The sequence below is a fragment of the Montipora foliosa genome, chromosome 4 (genome assembly GCF_036669935.1).
Source record: "Montipora foliosa isolate CH-2021 chromosome 4, ASM3666993v2, whole genome shotgun sequence".
In the NCBI taxonomy this organism is placed as follows: Eukaryota; Metazoa; Cnidaria; class Anthozoa; order Scleractinia; family Acroporidae; genus Montipora; species Montipora foliosa.
In genome coordinates this window covers 38,139,093-38,161,592 of record NC_090872.1, presented here as the reverse complement: position 1 = coordinate 38,161,592, position 22,500 = coordinate 38,139,093, and the positions used below count along the sequence as shown (strand labels likewise).

The 22,500-nt window shown below is 38.7% G+C and overlaps 2 protein-coding genes and 2 pseudogenes across 2 annotated transcripts in view; 2 read left to right on the top strand and 2 right to left on the bottom strand.

Annotated features, from left to right (window-relative positions):
- Nucleotides 1-1,043, top strand: part of LOC138000754 (mitochondrial ornithine transporter 1-like) — an 11,420-nt gene extending 10,377 nt beyond the window's left edge. Inside the window, exon 5 of the mRNA XM_068847386.1 lies at nucleotides 1-1,043. This exon is cut by the window's left edge and continues 1,811 nt beyond it. The gene's annotated coding sequence lies outside the window, so the exon portion shown is untranslated.
- Nucleotides 1,044-5,140: 4,097 nt separating this feature from the next.
- LOC138000756 (pyrroline-5-carboxylate reductase 1, mitochondrial pseudogene) lies at nucleotides 5,141-7,173 on the bottom strand (annotated as a pseudogene).
- A 1,965-nt stretch (nucleotides 7,174-9,138) lies between these two features.
- LOC137999239 (pyrroline-5-carboxylate reductase 1, mitochondrial-like) lies at nucleotides 9,139-10,824 on the bottom strand. Its single transcript, XM_068845080.1, has one exon. The coding sequence runs from the start codon at nucleotides 10,818-10,820 to the stop codon at nucleotides 10,011-10,013; it is 810 nt and encodes a 269-aa protein (XP_068701181.1). The 5' UTR covers nucleotides 10,821-10,824; the 3' UTR covers nucleotides 9,139-10,010.
- Nucleotides 10,825-15,399: 4,575 nt separating this feature from the next.
- LOC138001312 (uncharacterized) lies at nucleotides 15,400-17,171 on the top strand (annotated as a pseudogene).
- The last annotated feature ends 5,329 nt before the right edge of the window (nucleotides 17,172-22,500 follow it).

The following is a 22,500-nucleotide window of genomic DNA, read 5'->3' as shown; positions in this document are numbered from 1 at the left end:
GTTTTTTTAATTTTTAATTTCAAGAATAATTTTGTTAACACAGACTGTGCTTGCATGATAAGTGAACCCATTGCATTCACTCCTAGGAGTGAGCTCTGACTTCAAAGATTTTACTCTGTCCAACGCCAGACAATTGTACTCGTCAGTGGGTGTGGTTTAGGAGTCAACAGGCTTAAGTTAATGTGCCAATTAACTCTTTACATGACAGTAGATTTATTTAACCTGAACCTAAACCTTAATATTTTTGCACTTCTTTCATGTAATATAGATATCTCGTAGACTTGATGTAATTGGCTCACTAATGATGACATGGAGTCATTGAAATGTCAATGAACAACTTTGATATCACTGATTTTTATTCTTATAAATGTTTCACCAACCTTGGCTTTTTGAAAAAATATCAATTGACATTTTAACATGCAAATAATTAGCTGCATATTACAGAATATATTATTAATTACCGGTAATGTTATAAAATAAGAGTAATAGCAGTCCTGCTGTAACAGTTATTTTTATGTGCAATTAAAATTTTGTTTAATAGTTATAAAATTTTATTATGACATCCTTGGTATGAATTCATCAAAAAATTATCTGTTGTTAGGAACTCAATGCATAGATTTGGAAAAGGTGGGCTCTGCACTTCAAAACGACCCTGGAAACAAATTTAATGATGTTTTAGACTGTTTAGTTTCAACGATGATTTGCTCCTCTGACTTGGAAGACAGTTTCAGAAAATGTAAAATATCCACTTTGGTATTAGCCAGTGACTGTGAGTATGTCACAGTAACTTGCATAATGAAATGTTGTTGATCTGTTTTCAAGACTCCATTAGAGTGGATCCACAAGATCTGCACTGTCATTGTGACCAGGAATTTCTTAAAATGCCTTGTATTTAAGAACCGGGAAAAGTGAACCTTATATAATTATTTACGACGACTAATCTGATCACTATCCAACAACAATGAATGTAAATTTCCAGCAATCATATTTAATATTTCGTTTAATTTGGTAGTCTCCCCAGTAAAGTTTATTGATAGACCATTATTGTGATTGTTTCACTAATTGTGTGGTTCCAGAAAATATCCATACCCCCCCCCACGGAGGGTTTTTTCCAGTTTGACCCCCCACCCCACTGGATTTTCCGTTCCAGAGGGCTTCACGTTACTCCCCCCACCCCCTGGAATTTCCATGATTTTTCCACTTGGTCCCCCATACCCCTTGGAAAAAAGGAGACTGTAATAAGAGCTGTAATAAAAATTTCATTCTCCCAAAAACGACTGTGGAAATTCTAGATGTATTCACAGACGCTTTGAAATGTTCAAACTAACAACTGAGCTTATTTAACCCTTTAATGTCCTGGCAACTAGCTGACCTTTTCTCTGTCAATTAAAAGAAGTAAATTCATCGAAAAATCAAAAAAAAGAACTGAGAGTTGGCGCTATTTTAAGTCTATCGTATACGTTTTGTAACCCAGTCGAAGTTTAAATTTATGCGTAGTCAAAACAACATATCAAATTATATATTACGTTGCACACACAGGAAACTATTTATTGCAGAGTTATTTTTGCTGTCACAGCGAAACTCGGGAAAATACCTCAGTGCTAATCTCTATGATATTTTTTTATGTTGCGGGTGTAATTTTTATCCACAGTAGTATAATTTGTGAACCATACTGTTTACATTATTTTGTGAACTGACTTCGCTTATCAGCGGGAATCATAAGCCGTCACGCAACATGTTTTTTTCAACACCTGTTGATCAAATGTCGCTTAAATTTTTGTCTTTCAGCAAGAACACTTCAATAAAGTTATACGCTTTGTCTCTGTAGTTTGTAAATGACAGTACATTTTTTATTCCTTAGGATTTTTCAACTGGTCTCACTTTCATGTGTGAAACATACTTTCAAGTTCAATCCGGTAACTAAACTTCCAAATGAAACCTTCGCTGTCTCTCATCGCCGTCGACGGCTACAAATACGTCAGGACAAAATTATGGCACTGAAATTATCGACTTTGCTAACATTTACAAACTCGTAACTACACGGATAACGATGAAACTATTTCATAACCTGGTTATCGAAGGATCGAAATTCGCGGGAATTTTGTACTGAACGGGAATAACATGAGTATAAACAAATGATCTCAATCAACTGACTGCACAAATAATGCCATCTGAAAAAGCAACAGATGCGTTCAAGCTAAAAACAAGCTTTAAAGATCGTTAAAAGGCGGCAATTTTTTTTTTGCTTCACGTCGAACGTGCTGCTCAGGAGAGTTTCTCAGTGCTATCTGTGTCGTCTGGCGGCGGAATAGTAGTGGAAAATATATGACAAGGAATCTTACGTTTATTTCAACGGATAGAATTTTCCAGTTTTCTTGGTTACCTTGAAGAATCAATTGGAAAAGTACGTAAGTGTTTATGCGATCGCATTTCAAACCCTCTGGAGAAAAAGGCTCTTTATGTACCCCCCTCCCCTTCGGAAATTTGCCTCTTTCAGACCCCTCTACCCCTCGGAATTTCCGTAACCCTCCGTGGGAGGGGTATGGATATTTTCTGGAACCACACATTCCTAACATGTTTTTTAGGAATACTTACGGTAAGTCTTTATTTACAATTTCATTTCTTGTATTTATTACCTTCTACATGAAAAAATGCTTACCAATTTTTAAGTGTTTAAACCAAATAGCCAGAGTGACTGTAATCCTGCATTAAATTTTAGAATTTTCTGTCTATTAATATGAAGCACTTTCAGGAGTCAAATAGACTGGATATGGTAGTGCAACTACAAATTTCATAAAATTATAGGGGATAGCATGCCCAGGTGAAGATAACATAAAAATAAAAATATTTCAGGAGTGAGAACAGGGAACAAGTGAAATATTTTTCAACACTCAAAGAGAAATTTTGTATCTCCAAGTAGTCATGAATGTAATGTTCTGTTTATTATAGAAATGCCAATGAAATACCAAACCATTAAGTTTTTCACTTTAAATTAGTTTTGGTAGTCCTAATGAAGAATGGCACGATTTGTCATGTATAACCATATTGCAATTGTGATAACATGTTAATTTCATGTGTGAAGATATCATGTTTTCACACGATAGCTCACCTGGTATTTCATTAGCATTAATTTATATAATAGATTATTTTCTTTCATTATTATTTTAGCTATTAAGGAAGGTGCCTACTAATTCAAAGGTATTTTTGCCCCGCTTTATGATTATGCAGCAAATGTCGATCTTAGCAAGTGTTATTGAAACCCAAAAAGAAAATTGGGGCTAACCACGCATTTTTCAAAGGTAACTGATGAATAATATTTGGAAAAAGCTTTAAAATACAAAGCAATGCATGGTGTTCTTTCTTAAATTGAAACTTAATTATGACTCAAAAATGCATGGTTACCCCCATTTTCTTTTTGGATACCAAGAGTACTTACTAAGATCTACTTCTTTCTCCAGATAGTTTTAAACCGCACAAAAATATCACTGTATTGGTAAGCATCACCAATAGGAAACTTGAGTATCTAGAGATGTGCAGAACGTTTGCACAATAACAATAGTAGGCACCATCCTTAACTCAGGGGAGAGTCCCAGTATTACCTACTATTGCTGCACAGGCTTCCTCAATGTGTATTTTTAGTATCAAGACATGCTTTGTAATAATAATTTATTACTGTGTTTGATGAAATAAACTCTACCATAGTAATCAAGGAAAATCTGGTTATTTTTGTGATATTAATACACGATAAATGAAGACCTCCTCATTTTTTAATATCTTTCCAAATATAAAGGTACAGTCACTAAAGTGAATTCAATATGCCAGGTCACATTTTGTGGTTACTGTGGGAAGGAGGAATGGTTTTCCTTGTCAACTTAAGCAAAATTAGTACTGTAAAGTATGTATGGGTTGGTTCAATCCTTGTCTCTGCCATAGCGTTGTCTCCATAGACCAGAAACTGCTCCAGATACATTCAGGTTTAACAGTCCAATTGACTTAAATTGCTGGACCTGAATAAAAAGAAACATGATGCTGAAAGATGTCACCCTAGCCCTAAACTATAAGACTGTTCAGAACATAGGGACATTTTCTGGAAACAAATTTCAGTACTCTTAAGTCAATGTAGCCTTAACTTTATGCTTAATGACTTTACTGCACCAAAAACCAGAGGGTCTAACCCCGCAATAGATGACACCACAGCTGCCCACACTGCAAATAACAGGGTTTGTACTACTAGGAGATTATAAAATTCCAGGCGTTTTCTAGGGTATAAACAATAGAAATCCAAGACCCCAAAGTTGGAAATTTCACATCAATTTTTCATTAGAACAAGTTACTTTCGAAGTCAAAGTGTATGTAGAGAAACTTTTTCAGAGCTTACTCATTTGTTTCTCTTAATATCTAATTCCTCGTCATTTGGTTTTAGCTCATGACAGCCTTTTTAATAACAAAGTACATTTTCTTGGGGGAAAAAATACTATTCAAAACATATTGTTTTAATACTACTGCTCATATTAATAGACAAATAGTTGATGCCAAAAATGAATTTTCAAAAATCCAGGAGTTTTCCAGGAGTAGTGCAAACCCTGAAATAATAATATTATTATTACTGTGAAAATTTTAAAACGTGAACACTAGAAGTATTATTTTATGAAATGTTGCCAATCATGCGCAAGAAAACTGAACCGCAACCAGATCAGTAATTATTAGTTTGTGGTTTTATGTCACTTCTGATTGGTAGCTGCACAATAGGAAATCAAATCAAAGTGTTCATGGCTCTTGAATTTTCACAGTCATTCAGAGACCTATCTGAAAAATGTTTGTGTCATGGATACTAAATGGTGCTCATATGATATTGCTTGTTTTGGGTCACTTCAAAGCTATTACAACATCTTTTTTGATTGGTTCAGAAAAAAAAAAACAGCCACAAAAATATACAACAGAAACATTGGAGCCTAATGCTAAACACAATAGAGAGCTGCATCCTAAACTAGTTCAAAGAAATCAGAGGTTGTAAAGAGCTGTCATTTTATCTTTATGCTTTGAGTATTAAACCGTAACATGTTTAACATGTTATTTTTCACACCTATGAAACAAACTGTTGTACCCAGTACCTAATACTTCATGGTAGACAATAATAATATTATTGGTGATGAAACTTAATAACCATTTATTTAATGCCTAGTTCTGACAAATTAAGAATATATCTGGCAATACAAACTGTACCTGCTATACTACACGCCATAATGTAAGCATGAACTAAAATAATGTCCAGGCAGCCAAATAACCATTTTTAAAAAACACCAGTTTTCATTCCCCCTCTAAATTTGCCTGTGGCACGAACCATACAGCTTTTATTGTACAAGGCGGTGAAAGTGGAAAAATTAATTTAGGGAGATTATTATTCGTTGTGAATTATTTTGAAAAGTGACTTTAACTGCAGTCCTTAGTGATAACTGGTGCTAACTGTTTTTATTTTGAAGTATTACAGTGTAATAATTATGTTATTTGACTTTACTGGAATTATTGTTGTTTTTGGTACTACTAATATTTTAACGCAAACACTCCCATCCATACAAAAGACCCAGCTTTAATTTGGTAGCCATTTTTAGCGACTGCTTGCCTGTGAATGGTTCTCTCTTGCCCTCAGTTCAATTGATTTCTAACAAACAACATTATTTTGTTTCCAACAGCTGGGACTGGATGCTAGTGCATTTAAAGTCTCATGATATCTTATTTTTCACTGTAATGCAAGCATATAATAATATTAGTTATTGCATACAAGTATCAAGAAATTCTGTGGATTTGTAAAATTTATCAACAAAAATAAAAACTCTGACAGAGTTTGATATTTTGTAAACATCTCAGTTTTGTTCCTTTTTTTTTTCATTTGAAAACTAATATGCTCAGCTTAAATATCAGTTTGTGTCCTTTTTTTTTCGTAATAATGTCAACTCTCATTGCATTTCTTTAAATATAAGACAAGAAATGATATTACTTTGTTTCAAGTATAAAAGGGAAAAGCACTTGCTTTTCTAGTCTGAAATATTAAATAAATCTTTTCTTCTGAACGAATCCACCATGAAAGTCGATATGGTATTTTATCACCTGGCGTAAAAATTCGCGCCTTTTCTGACGCAACTTCGTTTTCAAATATAACATAAATCCACGTGGCATTTCTGCGGTCCTTGAAGAATCTCCAGACATTTTTTTCAAGATCAACCATATTTATCAGACTAAATTCTGACCAAAGTTACATGGTAAGAATTTATCATTTCTTTGATATAATCGGAACTCTTCCTCTGCCATTAAAATCAGCGCGTGCCGTTGTTTCCAAGTGCTTTGGCTCTCTCCGTGGCAGCCCAGACAGCTTTGATCAAAGATCCTCGAAAAGCGGATTCCTCGAGTGCCTGTATACCGGCAATTGTCGAGCCCCCAGCCGAACATACAGCGTCTTTTAGTTCTCCAGGATGCTGCCCACTTTCTAAAACCATCTTAGCAGCCCCAGCAGCCGTCTTGGCAGCTAATTTCATGGCTTCTTGTCGATTTAATCCTACCCTCACAGCACCATCTGCGAGTGCTTCAATAGCAAGGTACACGTACGCGGGGCCGCCACCAGTCAAAGCGGTCATTACATCCATTAATTCTTCTTCCACATCAAAGCAATACCCAACTGAAGACATTAGTAGATGAATCAAAGAATAATCTTCTTCGCTTGCAAATTTTCCAAAGGTCACCGCAGTAACTCCCTCTCGAAATTGTACAGGAGTGTTTAACATCATCCGAACAGTACGGCTTCTACCGGGTAGGGACTTTTGCATATAATCGAGTGTGACTCCCGCGGCTATAGAAGCTACTAAATGATTTCTCGTCACTGATGGAGAAATTTCCTTGAATACTTCTGGGAAAACTTTCGCCTTGATGGCAAGGAAAACTAAGTTAGATTCCTTCATAACCAACTTATTGTCACTTGTGACATTGCATCCCATAACTTGGAACTGCTTTAAATCCCTCTCTGAAGGAGCGCTGGCGTAAATTTCATTTGCGCTCACTACGCCGGCCGACAAAAATCCTTTGGCAAGAACTTGAGCCGCCTTTCCTCCGCCAATAAATCCAAGTCGAGAAATCAAACTCATGGTCTTTTTCTTCGATCATTTTTTGTGCAACGACGTATTTCAATGAAAATCTTCCATTTATCCTCCAATCAGAACATTGTTTTTTGTGCTATTGTAGCCAATCAAAAACTGCATAAGACACAAAGGTCACACAAGCTGGTCACACATAGTGAGTTGACTAGCGGATGTCGGATATCCGATATTAGGTATACGGTCGGTATACGGTCATATCACAAGAAGTTATCGCTGATATTTCTTATATTTGCTGCGGATTCCAATATAATTTGAAGAAAAATCATCTCAAGAAATCCTTTTCCAAGTATCCAATATCATTTGCATTATTTTGGCCAGCTCATTTTCAAGATTTCTTTAGAAAAAGTTGACGTTCACAACGTCCCCTGAGCAATACCCTCCATCTCCCCTGATTTGTCAAAGTAAGTTGTTAAAGAACAAGGATTCTTTCATTCCCTATCAAGTGCTAATCATCAATTATAACATAACAAATGTTTAGACAATTACCCATTTACTATTTGCCCATGGGTGAATGATTATGACGAAAACACTGACGCGACCGCGGTTCATGACCGACAAGTCTACCGCTGAAATTGCTGAAATTTCTTCGCAGCTTTATGAAAAAAGAAAACTTCGAAATTTCATGTTTTCAGCCGTTAGCGGGTATTTTACCCGAGCCACCGGCAAAGCGATTGTCTAACTTGTCTTGTAGTGATACCGTCACCCGAAATTGTTAATTATTACGAAACGGAGCACATGGCTTTGCCACCCTAAGTGAAAACAAAACGTAAAACAATAAATATATATATACATCCTCACAGCCGTACAACCAGCCCCGCATTGTTATTTTGTTTTAAGTCTACAAATTATTTGCTGATTAGATCTCCCAAGATCCGGCACTTCTACTTTGTTCAGCTGGCCCTTGCATAAAAAATTGTCTACTATTGTAGGTGAAACCCAGTCGACCAGTTAATGAGCGAGAGGCATTCAAAGAAGGCAAAGGAAAAGGAAAAAGGAAAGGAAGTTTACTTAAGTGTCTAGTCGTTCTAACGCTGGAGCACTAATTGGGGACATAACAATTAACGCAATTCAAGTTTTTGCTAGTTTTTGAGGAGAGGGGAAAACCTGAGTACCCGGGTAGAAACCTCTCGGAAAAGAGAAGAGAATAAACAAACTCAACCCGGGCCAAATTGGTGAGAAACGAGTGCTGGCGCAGTGGTGGTAGCTCAGGGTGTCACAATATGTTTTGGTTATGGTATAAAACCAATGGTAAACGGTTCAGGGAGTACTATCGAGTTATAGTTGAACTTGGGAGGTTCGCCTAAGCACTCAAGAAAACCCACTCGATCTCGTGCGACCCTCACGCTTCTTTCGTACTTAGCAAAGTCCCGGGTGATATTCCAAGTGGCCGTGCGTCTGTTCAGAGTAAGGTCAAGGATGACGTCAAAATGCGGTAGGCACAAACTGGCGATAGCCGAGTGTGTCACTAAAGGTCTTACCACATTTTGACGTCTTCTGTGATCTATTACTGAACAGACGCATGGCAACATGAAATATATTTGAATTTTGAACGTTTTCTCTCTCTAAAAGATTCTAGGTAAGAACCAAGAGAGAACGGTGATTTTCGTGGTATCAGTCTGATCAGTGTTACCCCAGTCATGGATAGAGTTCTTGAAAGGGCACTCTATAACGGTCATGTTAGACGCGTTATAGGAGATAACCTGAGCTCTAATCTACGGCACATCTGCGCTTCTAACTATTCAGCATCAAATCTGCAAATACTTAGATGACAGTAATTGTAAAGGTACTTTTGTTCTTGGGCCATCGTAGTTTGATCAAAAATAAGACACAAACAGTAGTGATAAACATATTGAACTTGTTCATTTTGATTATGACTTGATATGTTTATCACTGCTGTTTGTGTCTTATTTTTGATCAAATTGTAAAGGTGTTAGACTTTTCACTATGGATTTTTCTAAGGTCTTTAACTCTGTCATACACATTACCTATTGTCCGCTAAGCTTAATAAACAATTACCTTTATCAGCTTATCTTGTAAACTTGTATGACAAGTTTTTATCGTAAGACGACAATGTATTTTTTCTGGCAACTATTACAACTATTTGCAAAGCTGTAAATAAGGGTTCGACGCAAAGCCAGGTAGCGTTAGTGGACCACACCTTTTCAATACTTTTCTTAATGACCTTGAGATTGTGCGTAACGGCCTCCCTGCATTTTTTATACCCTCTCTTGATACAAGTTTTGGCCAAAATGTAGATTCAGTCCCGCAGTACTATTCTGTTTTGAGAATTGTACAACTTTACTATGAATCAAGTGTTGTACGATTCTTTCACATAACTCAGTAACAGCTACATGTTTTGGACCCGTATCATTTCATTGTCTACGTATGTTGTCGGTTGTCAGAGCAATTTAGCCCAAATTTACATTGCATTTTTTATTTTTTATTACTTTTAGGTGTCAAGTTCCTATTTTTCCTTATTCTAATTTCTTCCTATTTTCTTCTGTTTTTCAAGAAGAACATCCAATTTTCTCTTTTATGATAACACAATTCTGATGTCAATATACTCAAATCATTAGGAGTTATCACAGCTGTGAGTCATATCAGTTTCTGCTGGGCTGACTCTTTGTTTTAAGGCATTTTCACCCAGAATCTATTATAATGTAAACCAAGAGGTTGCTGTTTGAAGTGTATTGTCCTTTCAAAACAGTGAGCCTTGGAAGCTTTCAGAGTGTAGAGGGGCTCCTCTTTTTTAATGTTTAGGGGCTACATGGGGTATCATACGTTTTCCCTATTTTGTATAAGATGGTAAAACGTCCTACTTTCCTATTTATTTTGCTCTTTACTGTGCTTGGCACCCTGTATTTTTCAATTTTTCATTGAACACAGTCTGTCCGTGGCAGCGCAAACAGCTTTGATCAAAGATCCTCGAAAAGTGGATTCGTCGAGTGCCTGAATACCGGCAATTGTCGAGCCCCCAGCCGAACACACAGCGTCTTTTAGTTCTCCAGGATGCTGCCCACTTTCTAAAACCATCTTAGCAGCCCCAGCAGCCGTCTTGGCAGCTAATTTCATGGCTTCTTGTCGATTTAATCCTACCCTCACAGCACCATCTGCGAGTGCTTCAATAGCAAGGTACACGTACGCGGGGCCGCCACCAGTCAAAGCGGTCATTACATCCATTAATTCTTCTTCCACATCAAAGCAATACCCAACTGAAGACATTAGTTCATGGATCAAAGAATAATCTTCTTCGCTTGCAAATTTTCCAAAGGTCACCGCAGTCACTCCCTCTCGAAATTGTACAGGAGTGTTCAACATCATCCGAACAGTACGGCTTCTACCGGGTAAGGACTTTTGCATATAATCGAGTGTGACTCCCGCGGCTATAGAAGCTACTAAATGATTTCTCGTCATTGTTGGAGAGATTTCCTTGAATACTTCTGGGAAAACTTTAGGTTTAATGGCAAGGAAAACGAGCTTAGCTTCCTTCATAAGCAACTTATTGTCACTTGTGACATTGCATCCCATAGCTTGAAACTGCCTTAAATCTCTCTCTGAAGGAGCGCTGGCGTAAATTTCATTTGCGCTCACTACACCGGCCGACAAGAATCCTTTGGCAAGAGCCTGAGCAGCCTTTCCTCCGCCAATAAATCCAAGTCGAGAAATCAAACTCATGATCTTTCTCCTTAATCAATTTGTGCACTGATATTTTAGTGGAAATCTTTCATTTATCATCCAATCAAAGCATTATATTCTCTGCTAGCCAATCAAAACCTGTTGGCTAGCGGATGTCGGGTATCCGATATCCGGTATCCGGTATCCGGTATCCGGTATCCGGTGGCGAATGTAGTTCCTTTGTGCATAACCCATAGCAGTCGATCTCTCTCGAATCGTTCTGTGGATTTGGCCTTGGCCCATCAGACTATTCTAACAAGAGCCAATACCGTAAACTTATGGGCTTAATTCCATCGCAGATCGTGAATTCTGAGTCATTAACTCATGCTTTAATTTACTTACCACGGCCCTTGATGCACCACGGATTGTTTATTATGAAATGCGATCAGTCATCCACGACCCTCTTTTGCGATCCAGCAATCAATGTTTTTTGCTGATTTTACGGTAAAGTGGGCAGGTTTGTGTGTAGATTTTATTTACTTAATTTGACCAACGGTCGCAGTGGAGTCTTTTTTTCGAGTAACTGATTTAACGGACATGCAAATACGTGATAATTGAAATTTTTTTTCCGCTCTCTCAAAGCCAGAACAAACTTCGAGTATTTGTTCAGAAAAAGGAGATTAAATGTAGAGTTGCTGATGTCTGATACATATTTAAATCACTGTAGCGAAGTGAGCCGTGCGGGGTGACGAAATAATTTGTCACTTCATGGAAATTCGTGCAATGAGATGTACCAAAGATAAGTAGCTCGATCATGGCGGAATGTTATAGTCCACGGTAAGTGGCAAATAGTCTTTAAGTGGTTTTTCCGCTGATATTTTCAACATAATTAAGTTGAAGGAGAAAATATGAAGGTCGGAAAATTACTTCAAAAAATGTTTTTTTCCGGTAACCAATATAATTTGCTTTATTTTGACCAGCTTATTTAAGCGATTCCAAATTGTAATGTTTAAAAATGTTACGTTTGCTTTGCTTGTTTGAGATTTATAGCAAACTACAGATAAGTTGTGACATGTTTGTTCTTGAAATTTTTTAAAGAAGCTTTCAATAACACAGGCTATTCAGTTTGCAGATTATGCATCATTTCAAAGTTATTTTGTATTATAACAGGTTCTATGTACTGTTCTTGATATTCTTAGAAGTCATTCAATAACAAAGGAGTTGAGTTCGAATAAATTATGTACCACATAAACATTACTGGTAACCTCCCCTCTATGTTTAAAAAAATTGACATCTAGCTCCTCCCCTACCCTACACCATAATTTAACTTTAGCCCCCCATTAGATTTAGAACCACCTCCCCCCACCTCCATCCAGATAATTATTGCATAGTCCATTATTTCAAATAGACATATTTCCTAGTTCATGTCTGCCTCCTCTTCAAAGCGAGTCTAAGTGCGAAGTTTTTGTGATGGTAATTAGTTCTACTTTACATATGAATGAAAACTAATTTTCATAACAAAAACTTGGCACTTAGACTTGCTTTGAAGAGGAGGCAGACATGAACTCGGAATTGGCCTATTGCTCGAGAAAAATCATGCGATTACTTTTGAATCATATGCACAAATTTCACCTTTATTGCATTTATTTCAACTGTCTTCTCTAATTTCATTTTCTGCACTCCGTTTAGGATTAATTGACGTACTCTCAGCCAATCATCACATAATTATCCCTTTAAGTGAAGAGATGTTAAAAGATGAAGATGGTACTGAATCAGACTTTCTGTGCAGACACATGGACAGGGTTTTAAACCTGCTCTCAAGAGCAAGTGCATTGTTCTTCTTCCCGAACGATATGATTTTCGTCAAGCAGTCAGTTTTTCAGGAAAAAATGAATTACCGGGCTCAGCAGATTGCGATTCCGAACGTTCACTTCTCTATTCGATCAGGGTGCAGAGGAAGACCAACTATAGCTTTTGTAGGGAGCAGTTGGAACTGTATCTAGAATGTGGCTTCACTGTAAGTAACTGATTGCAAAACTATGATTTTGGTGCATGTGCACGTGGAATCACATTCAAGATAGCATGAACTGAACCAGTCTTTCCTGAAGGTATTCTTACGCGAGCTCTACAGCACATGGAAGTTCAGAGAAGATTCTACAACGTGGCAGCTCCTTTTTCGCTTTGGCACATCGATGGTAATCATAAACTCCCAACGTTTTTCCTTCGGGGGGAGGGTGCGGCTAAAAGAAGGCTACTAATTCTCCTGATTTCTTGCCCCTCGGCAAGTGTACTTTAGGATACATAATCCATCAGCTCGAAAAATCAAAGTGGAAGGGTCGATAAACTTAACGTGTCCAGAGTTGACCTAAACCGAAAATCTTGTCGGCCAAGGTTACAGCAGTACCAACAAAATATCGACATTTTCAGACAGATATCACTTTTTTGGAAAGCTTATTTGGAGGTCTTTTTTTTTTCAAGAATTCACATGTACAGTTAAGAATACTTTAACGTTTGTGGAACGGCAGAAAGCTAAATCGCACTCGATCAGTTTATGATGATTACCATCGATATGCCAAAGTGAAAGAGAGGCTGCTGCGTAGTAGAATCTTCTCTGAACTGCTGTAAGCAGGGAACCGTTTGAAACTGCCAACCGCGTGTTTTGGAAAACCTTTGTTCTTTAATCATCCTGCATGATCATATACGTTTTCCACAATTAATGACACCCAAAAATTTGGCCTCATATAACTTATATTTGCCCGATATCTTGTCGTAGGTGTCTTGAAGATAACATGTAAATGAACTTACTTTGCTCGCATGATTTCAATGCCTTCAAACCGAGTTAAGATACTTTTTTGAAAAGGCAAGTGCTCCGCGCGTTTTTGCTTTTGTTCCTGTAATCAACATGACTAGTAACATGGGAACAAGTGAACTGAGCACTTAACGGAACTTTTGTTCCTCGTTGAAATTTGTTCTTAACAACCCAAATCTGCTTAATTGGGAACAAAAGTTCCTCGTCGTAGCAATTTGGAACTCAAAGTTTCTATAAGTTTATGAAAAGGAACTCCATGTTCCGTTTTTGTCTCGTAAGGAACAATAGGTCCTTTTTGTGCGGTCCGTTTTTCATTTTGGTCTCTTTCACAACAAAAGAGAACAGTTGTTCCGTTTTAATCATTTCCTTAAATCAAAGAAGAACTCATTGTTCCTGTTATTTAACATAAAATCGAATTGTCCTTGACAAAAAGGAACAGCTGTGTCGATAAAGCCTGTTCTGCTTTGCGATCGTTCCTACCTAACTGCTATCAGTTCCCATTAGTGTTACAAAAGAACACCATTGTCCAGAATCATACTGGTCCTTTATACGTTGATTAGGAACACGGTTCCCTCATAGGCCACGAGAAGTTCCGATTTTATATGAAGATTCTTAAACGTTTTCTTTTTTCTGTTTTTGTGCCTGGTTACTAGTTATCTGGCGTGTTTAGGTAGGCCTGGGCGAATTTGAATAAATCGGATATTTCGCGTTAATGATACATTACTTTATTCTGAACAATTAGCAAGGTGTCCAAGATTTATTGTTTCCTGGTTTTGTTTTCAATGTCGGGAAGAAAAGAAGCATTCGAAAATAGGCAAGTTGAGGCAGGTAACGCAAAAATCCCAACTGATTGATCTGCAAACCGCCAAGAAAAATGCTTAAAATTTGAAGTCGCGGGTAAGTAAACGTTGATTTCCAGATTCGAGATGAGCAAACGAAGAAGTACAGAGACAGATTGGTCAAAAATTCCAAGTGCATTTCCAAAACCGAAGAGGCTTCACTTGGAAGAACACGATTTAGATGGCTTGTTTCATTGTCCAGTGAAAGATTGTAACCATGATGGATTCGTATCTCAAAGAGGTTGCGGAAAACACGTTAAGAGGAAACACGGCTGGTTCATTTATTTTGATGAAAAACCCCAACACGTCCCCAATCAAGGAGAAACGAGTCCCAAAAAGGAAGAAAACAATACAAGTTCAACCCACACAGCAAGATCTGTGCCCACATATTTGATCGCTCAAGTGTGATCGTGGAAGAACTTCTGTCTTGGCTAACAGGGAGTGGTGGAGGGTGCAAGAGCGACCGACAAGCGCAACAAATCGTTAGCAAATGCCTTAAGTTTCTCAAATTCTGTCGCAAGGACGAAGAAGAACTTTCCCTGGAAATATATAATTGACTTTAGTTTGTGTTCACTTAAGCTACTCTTCAAATTTGTTGATACAATGCAGGACGAATGGAAACTTGGGCACCCGGGACGCGTTGGTTATTTGGACGCCATTTCCGAACTGATATAGATTTCACAAACGTAAACGGGGCATCCGAGGCTGTGTTGAGGGGGTTGTCCTCTACAGAACCCTATCTGAAAAAAGTCCGTAAAACAGTTTTAAATATGATGCGATTGCAATGAACAAATGAACTCGACATCGACACCTTAGAATCCAAGGGACATTGAGCGACACTAGAAGAGCTTCTGGAGGTTGTTAAGCGCTACTTGCCACGCTACGAGAAGCATGCAAGGATAAACCGGGTACAGTATCTTTACTGGAGTTGTCCTTTGTAACAAAATTTCTCGCGGTATATCTGTTTATCAAGGTTAAAGGCTCACGCCCAATGACCTACCAGAATTTAACTGTTGAAATGGTGCGCTCAGCAAAGAACAACGGTGGATTTGTCGATCAGAAAATGTTTAAAACAGCTGGAAAATATGGCTTTGACTCTCTTTTCCTTACCGACACTAGCATGCAGGTATTAGATGGCTACATCGACCACATTCGCCCTAACCTAAAACCAACTTGTAACTACGTCTTAGTCACAAGAAATGGCGGCCAACACAACATGCAAAATTGGCGAGCTGATGAGCAAATTGTTGTTTGACGAGATCGGAAAATACGTCCACCCTACTCGTTACCGACAAATAGTGGAGAAGACGGCCAGCTCCAAGAAACTTAGTAGTACAGCGCACTGCACGGTCTCCGAGAATCAGAAGCATATTTCCGTTGCGGCAAGAGTGTGACGGTTCGCGATCCCCTGGGTCTCGCAACATTGCGAGGAGAGAACAGGAGAAAACTAAGGGTAAGACAACGCACTCCACCCACCCCTTCCCACAAACCCGTAACAGCATAAATTTTAAGATAACGCGTACGACTTTTAATTAAAGATATAAGTTAACAACAAGTATAACAGTTATTACAGCGACAATCTCTAAATTAACTAATCTTACTTAGATTTTCTTAATGCTTTATATATATTTAAATGACAACACTAAATAAACTAAATACTTTACTTTGAATATTTACAATATTGAACAGTTCAGTTCTTCGCTTTCACTCCAAAAAGCAACTAACCCACAAACCAACAAACCTCAGCCAGAAATGCAGCTTTAAACAAACTGCTTCTCGATCCGCTTCTGTTTCTGCTCTCCGGCGCCTTCTATCTTTCTCGTACTTTACTTTTCCTGTTCCTCTTTTGTCAACTCCGGCGCTCAACTTTTCCGTTTTCCTCACTAAAGGGTCGTACAGTAATATTCTCCTCGCTCGTTCCTCCACCGTACACAAAGGGGTTTTGTCCTGATGTACGGTTGGGGTCTACTAAAGACTTTCAGCATTGACTGTTTGAGTGTTTCTGCCCTCCACGTTCTTCTAAAATTGACTTTCCCTCTTGTCAACAAACCTTGCGCCACTTCAACAACCAACCAACGCCCACGACTTTTACATCTATATATAGTTAAACTAATTTATTCAAATTACGACAAAACATGTTTTTTTGTAGATGACTACATTACAACACTTAAAAGAAGTTCTATAACACTAAATTAGATAATACATAATACACTAGGGAATCGTACAATAGGTAGTTAACACTCACAATAACGAACAAGACGAGTGGCTAAAACTATCTACAAACTGGTGACAAAAATAATAATAATAATAATAATTAAGTGACAAAGAGTGCATTATCAAAAGCAACGATCCTGAGAGGTGGCGACCAAGGCGCACGAATATTTGGAATCACTTTATGGCGAGAGGGGTTCTGAGTTAGAAACGGATCTCCGATCAAGACTTTGAGACAAATCCGTGTCCTCGCCTGAAAAAGAAGAAAATAACGATGGGTTAATCCCCGACGAAGACAACATTTTCATTACGCCCACTAAGTTCAAAAGCCAGAATGCTTCAAAAACGCCCGATTCTTTGAGAGGAAGGAAAATTCTACTATTCACACCTGAAGAGGATAAATATTTGAAGATGGGACTAGATCGCCATGGGTTCGGAAATTGGACAGCTGTTGTTGGAGATCCAGACTTTCGTTTTCAAAAAGGACGAAAACCGAACTCTCTTTTAAATCGCGTGATCAGAAAATTTCGATCAAAATGTAGTAAACCATAGAAAAATCTAGTAAAGTTTAAGGCAGAATATTAATACCCACATTAAACCTCTATCGGATGAAATTCAGTTGATCCTCGGTCAATATCATACAAATAACCAAAAAGCCTTCGTTGTCAACTATCCGTTTCCTATGTGCCCTGATGATATAAAGTTTAGCAAATTCTCTGCGAAGATATCGAGGAAGCAAATACAGTAATTCCAGTTATCATAACATTGGTTTTTATCAATTCGAACAAACTGAACTCAGTTGGTGTACATTGAATTGTCATTTTTTCTTTCTATTTTTGAAGACTTGTGATCACAAAACTTGTCCTTTATTTTTGGCTAGGTTGAAAAAAGTTTGTCATTCTTCCTTTCTTGGGCACTGGGGTGCTTGTTTGGGATGGCCGTTTTCTAGATCTTCTTCTCTGGACGGTTTGGCTTGTGCTTCTCGGTGTTGATGTCTTGGACGAAGAAGGCGTAAAGAAAATCTCTTGATCGTCGCTTTCTTGTCCGTCGAATGGGCCATACGCTTACTCTCTCGGTCTGCTCTCTGGAAAACCACTTTCTCTTCATCGCTCTTTTTCTTCTTCCTATTATTACCAGTCTCGAAAGACCAGGTAACTCATCTCGCTTTAAAGTTCAACTTGAGGGCTTCCACGGTAACTCCAATCATGTACTGTACTGCTCTTTTGATGCCGTAATCTCTAATAGTTTCTTCTCGTTCTTGTAGCTCACGTAATTCTTTTTTCTTTGCCCAAACCCACCCTTTTTCGTAGTATTTGGAAGCTTTATCCTGCACATTTCTCTGTTCTTCTTCTTTCTTTTTGGTGAAATACTCTTCTCTTGACCGTTCAATTCTAGGATTGTATGGGGTTCAACAGTCTCCAACAAGTGAGCATCTTCCTCTCGAATCATTCCCAATGATATCCAATGTTGTCTTGTCTCGGCAATAATTCGCTCCGTAGCTTGTCGCGCTTCATTTTCTCGCTCCTTCGTGGCGCGCTTCATTCCAGCTTCCATGAGGCCCAGTTGCCTTTGTCTCAGACTGTTGCATGGCTGTTGATCCCGAAGCTCAGAAATCTTTTTCAAGTCTCTTCTCCCATCCGTCAGAACACGTCGACTCAATATCTGAATTTTCTTGGTCGTCTTCTTCTCTGCTGCTACGAGTTGCCCCTCTTCGATTTGTGCTTCTTGGTCGCTTTCACTGTCATCCAGGTCCATTGTTTTGATTCTGCCCCTGATCCAGGCATTGGAGGGGCAAGCTCATTATCTGGAGTGCGTACCACTCTGCTTGCCCAAACAATACAGTCCATTGCCCTCTCTCGCAATGACTGTTGTACTCCTGAGACTGGTGGAGTGTTCAGACTCTTAAAATAGAATTTGCGTAGACGGGCATCCATGGCCGTATTGTGTTCTTCACCAAAATACATTTCTGTTTGACAGGTGATAAACATGGGACACCGAATTTCTTGTGGACGAGAGATTTTGTATTTCCTATCATGTGCTGTAAGTCCCCCTTGGGTCAAGACTTTCCAATCATCTGGATACAAAAGCTTCACATGTGCTTCATTCATAAAGATTACTTGGGTGTTTTGGTCAACGAGACTCTTGTTGAAGGCTTTTTGTTTGGCTATCATTGCGATAAACCTGTCGACGGAAAAATACAAGCAATTTCAATCAACTTCACGCACTGTCGTCGTGAGGACACTCTACCTTTTCATATGCTCATTTTAGGTGAGGAATAAGGAATAGAACTGAAGCGTCCACTTCAAAAGTCCAAAATCACTTTTCAATTGGTCATATAATTTGTAACTGATAAATCACTTGAAAAAAACAAACAAAATATTTACAAAAAGAAATAGCAAATACCTGGCAGAAATTATCTGAGTGACTGGTGTGAACAGGCTCGTTTTACCGCTGTTTGGCTCCCCAATTAAGCACATCCCTTTTTCTTCAATGTGCTGCTTTATTCCGGCATTTGAAGGCGCAAGTAATATTCGCAGAAGTATGCCACTCAGTGAGTCGGGCTTTAACTGTTTTGCAGAATTTGTTGGAAGTACTTGGCCTCTGGTTCTTTAGTGTGAGCGTAGTGTAAAAATGCTGGCGGACCTTCTACTCAAATTTCTTGGATTGGGTTCTGGAGAAATGCTCTTCGACTTAACCAGAAACACCAATTGTTGGACACTTCGATGAGATCGTAGTTTATTTTCCGCTGCTTGGCAAACGTCTTGTACTCGGGGTCTGCCAGTATAGATTCAAGCTTGTTGAAATTTGGAATGATAATCTCTTTTAATCTGTCGTTGTTTGCCCCCTGAGTAGCGAGATAAACTTTTTGATGGAACAAGCGTGTTCGTAAATGTACATTGACTCTTCATTTCTCTTAAAAACCTCTCTTTAATGCAATGCGTAGCCCAGTTTTGTCATGGCCCTCTCTATTTTGTTTAATGCAAGGACCACGGGGCACTTTGACAAAGCTCTTCCATTTGACTGCTGGTTTTCCACTACTTTGATATTTTCTATCCCGAAGACGTCAAACACCAAACCAGCTTTCGTAAGAGCCGGGATGGCTCTGTTTTTCAAATCCGATGAGAATATTGGACTTGTAACTTGTAGGCGGACCACACGTTCGCTGCCGTGGATTGAGGGAACGGCATCTTCCAAAATTTCGGATTCCGGTGACTCTAAACAATGCTCAAACTGAACTTGTCTACTTTTCTTTGCAGGAAGCTGTCTTTTACGCGTTGTACATAAAGGAGCAATTGCACTGTCTTCCTTTCCTCTCATATATTCTTGAACAGATTTTGCTGACACTTCCATACCAATGTCCAGGAGCGCAGAATGAACAGGAATAGTTGACACTCTCAGGCCATTGTATACTGTAGTGTTATTGTGCCTCGCATGGCTGCATATTTTTGAGCTCCGTCTAACTCCCTTTTAATGCTCGTGCTAATGGCCTTCAACCGCCTTACAAGCTTTCGTAAAATCTTTCTAAACACCTTATGGCCTTCTTACCGTGGGAAACGTGCGGGTCGCCTCGTAAGAGAGAGAGAGAGAGAGAGAGAGTCTCCATCAAACAGATTGCTATTATTTCAACGCGGAAAGTTAGCGGCCGTCCTTGGTTGTCAGCTCCGTTACGCGGCCACAATCCTGCGAATTGTATACAAATTACTCCAGCCCCTACAAAAGGAAAAAGGATGGGCTCACCGACGGCTTATGTACCATCTTTATTTGTCTCGAATATCATGTCCTTGGCTCCCAAAGTGGATGAACTGCGCCATGCTGTCAAGTATGCTAATTTAGATCATGTAAGTTGTATTACGGAGTCGTGGCTTTAAAAAATCCACATTCATGACAATGTGGTTGCGCTGGAGAGCTACAATATCATCTGCAGGGACAGAACAGAGACAGAACATGGCGGTGTGTGTGTCTATATCAAGAATACGATAAAGTTTACAATGGTAGGCGATTTAGAAGACCCTTCTTTCGAGGCATTATGGATTCAAATTAGTCCTACTCGTCTCCCAAGGGGATACAGCTCTATTCTTCTTGGGGCGTTCTATCACCCGCCAAGCGCAAATGACTCTGCTTTTTTAGAGTATTTAGAGAGGTTTTTGTCATCTATCGAAACACGGTATTCCAACTGTGGCCTTTGTTTAGTGGGAGACTTTAACAGGCTACAAACCACACGACTTAGAAACAACTAACATTTAAAGCAAATAGTGAATTTTCCGACGCGAGGAGAAAGAACGCTCGATTTAGTCCTCACCAACCTTCAAGATCACTACGAAACTCCAACCCAACGCCCTCCACTTGGCCTTTCGGACCACATGTCTATAGACGTTCAACCGAAGGGGAGGATAAAGTCCAATAGCTCTACAACCACTATTCAGTCGAGGCATTATCTAGAATCAGTGGATTTGGATACTATACTCAACTCCGCAGACAGTTGTGAAGGCAAAAACTCGTTTTTGGAACAAATCATTAAGTCTGGTCTTGACCATGTTATGCCTATGCGCACGCGCAAAGTTCATTCAACCGAAACACCTTTGATAACATCATCCTTGAAAAACTTGTTACAAAAGCGGGAAAGTGCTTATCGTGTGGTGACGACCAAATGTTTCGTGAGTTGAGAAATCGGGTTAATCGCAAGCGAAAGATTGCCGCGCAAATTATTACCAAGTAAAGGTGGAACATCTGAAGAAATGTAAACCATCTGAGTGGTGGAAGAAGTGAAAAAGCTTAGTGGGCGTTACACGTTGAAATCGCTACAACATCTGCATGAGAGTATTGACCAAATCGGCCTAGCTAACATCATCAATGAGGCTTTCTTATCGTCAATAAGACTATGCGATATCTTTGTCTTCTTCGCATTCGTTGAGTTCTTTGATTTTCTTCATAGCCTTGTTGCACTCGTCTCGTTTGACGCAGATTTTTAACCGCAGATCGTTTGGGTCTCTTGTATTTTGCAAGGAGTTGTAGGTCACTTGCATTCCATTTATACGTTTCAAAGCATTCAATAGATAGCAAATACTCTGCATAGTGAACAAATTTTCGCAATTTTTCCGAATATGGAAACTGTTGTCTCACATTGCGTGGCTTAAGAGTACGCCTGCTTTGAAAGCAATGCCAGTGTATTTCGATAGAGAGCGATGATATGCTGCATCCGTTTTTTGGCAGGACAGTTTTTTGCAGGAATTCAACATGTTCTATGCTTCCTTGTTAATGCATTTTCAGCTATTAGCTGATCTAAATTCTGTCACCCTTTTTTGTTTTCTTGGAGTATTCGCACTTAGTCTATTTGAACGAAATAGCGGCTGTAAAATGCTTTTGGTATTCCATTTGTACGCTTCAAAGCTTTTAATAGATAGCAAGTACTCTGCATGTATCATAATGAACAATTTTTCGCAATTTTTCTGAATATGGAAACTGTTGTCTGACATTCCATGGCTTAAAATCTTTGAAAGAAGAGTGCGCTTGCTTTGAAAGCAATGCAAACGTATTCCGATAGAGAACGATGATATGCTGCTTCCGTTTTTTGGCATGACTAATTTTCGAGGAATTTAACATGTTCTATGCTCCCTTGTTGATGCTTTTTTTAAAGAAAATATTCCCATAATAGGAAGTCAGGTTGTTTAGTTGTTTAGTGAATGTAGCACATTAGAATGCTCTATTCCAAACTAGTGCGAAAACCATGAAGCTCAGTGCGCTGGCAGATATCCTCCTATCCGGACCCCAAAATTCAAAGTACCAAAGAAAGCAATACCCGAGCAAGGGATGTTAAGAGGGTGAGAACGATTTAACGATGGATGAAAACCCTTTGAAATGGCATGTTTAATTTCTTGTAAAT

Bases quoted from the DNA above. Each gene is read 5' to 3' on its own strand.
- LOC137999239 (XM_068845080.1), bottom strand. From the start codon at position 10,820: ATGAGTTTGATTTCTCGACTTGGATTTATTGGCGGAGGAAAGGCTGCT.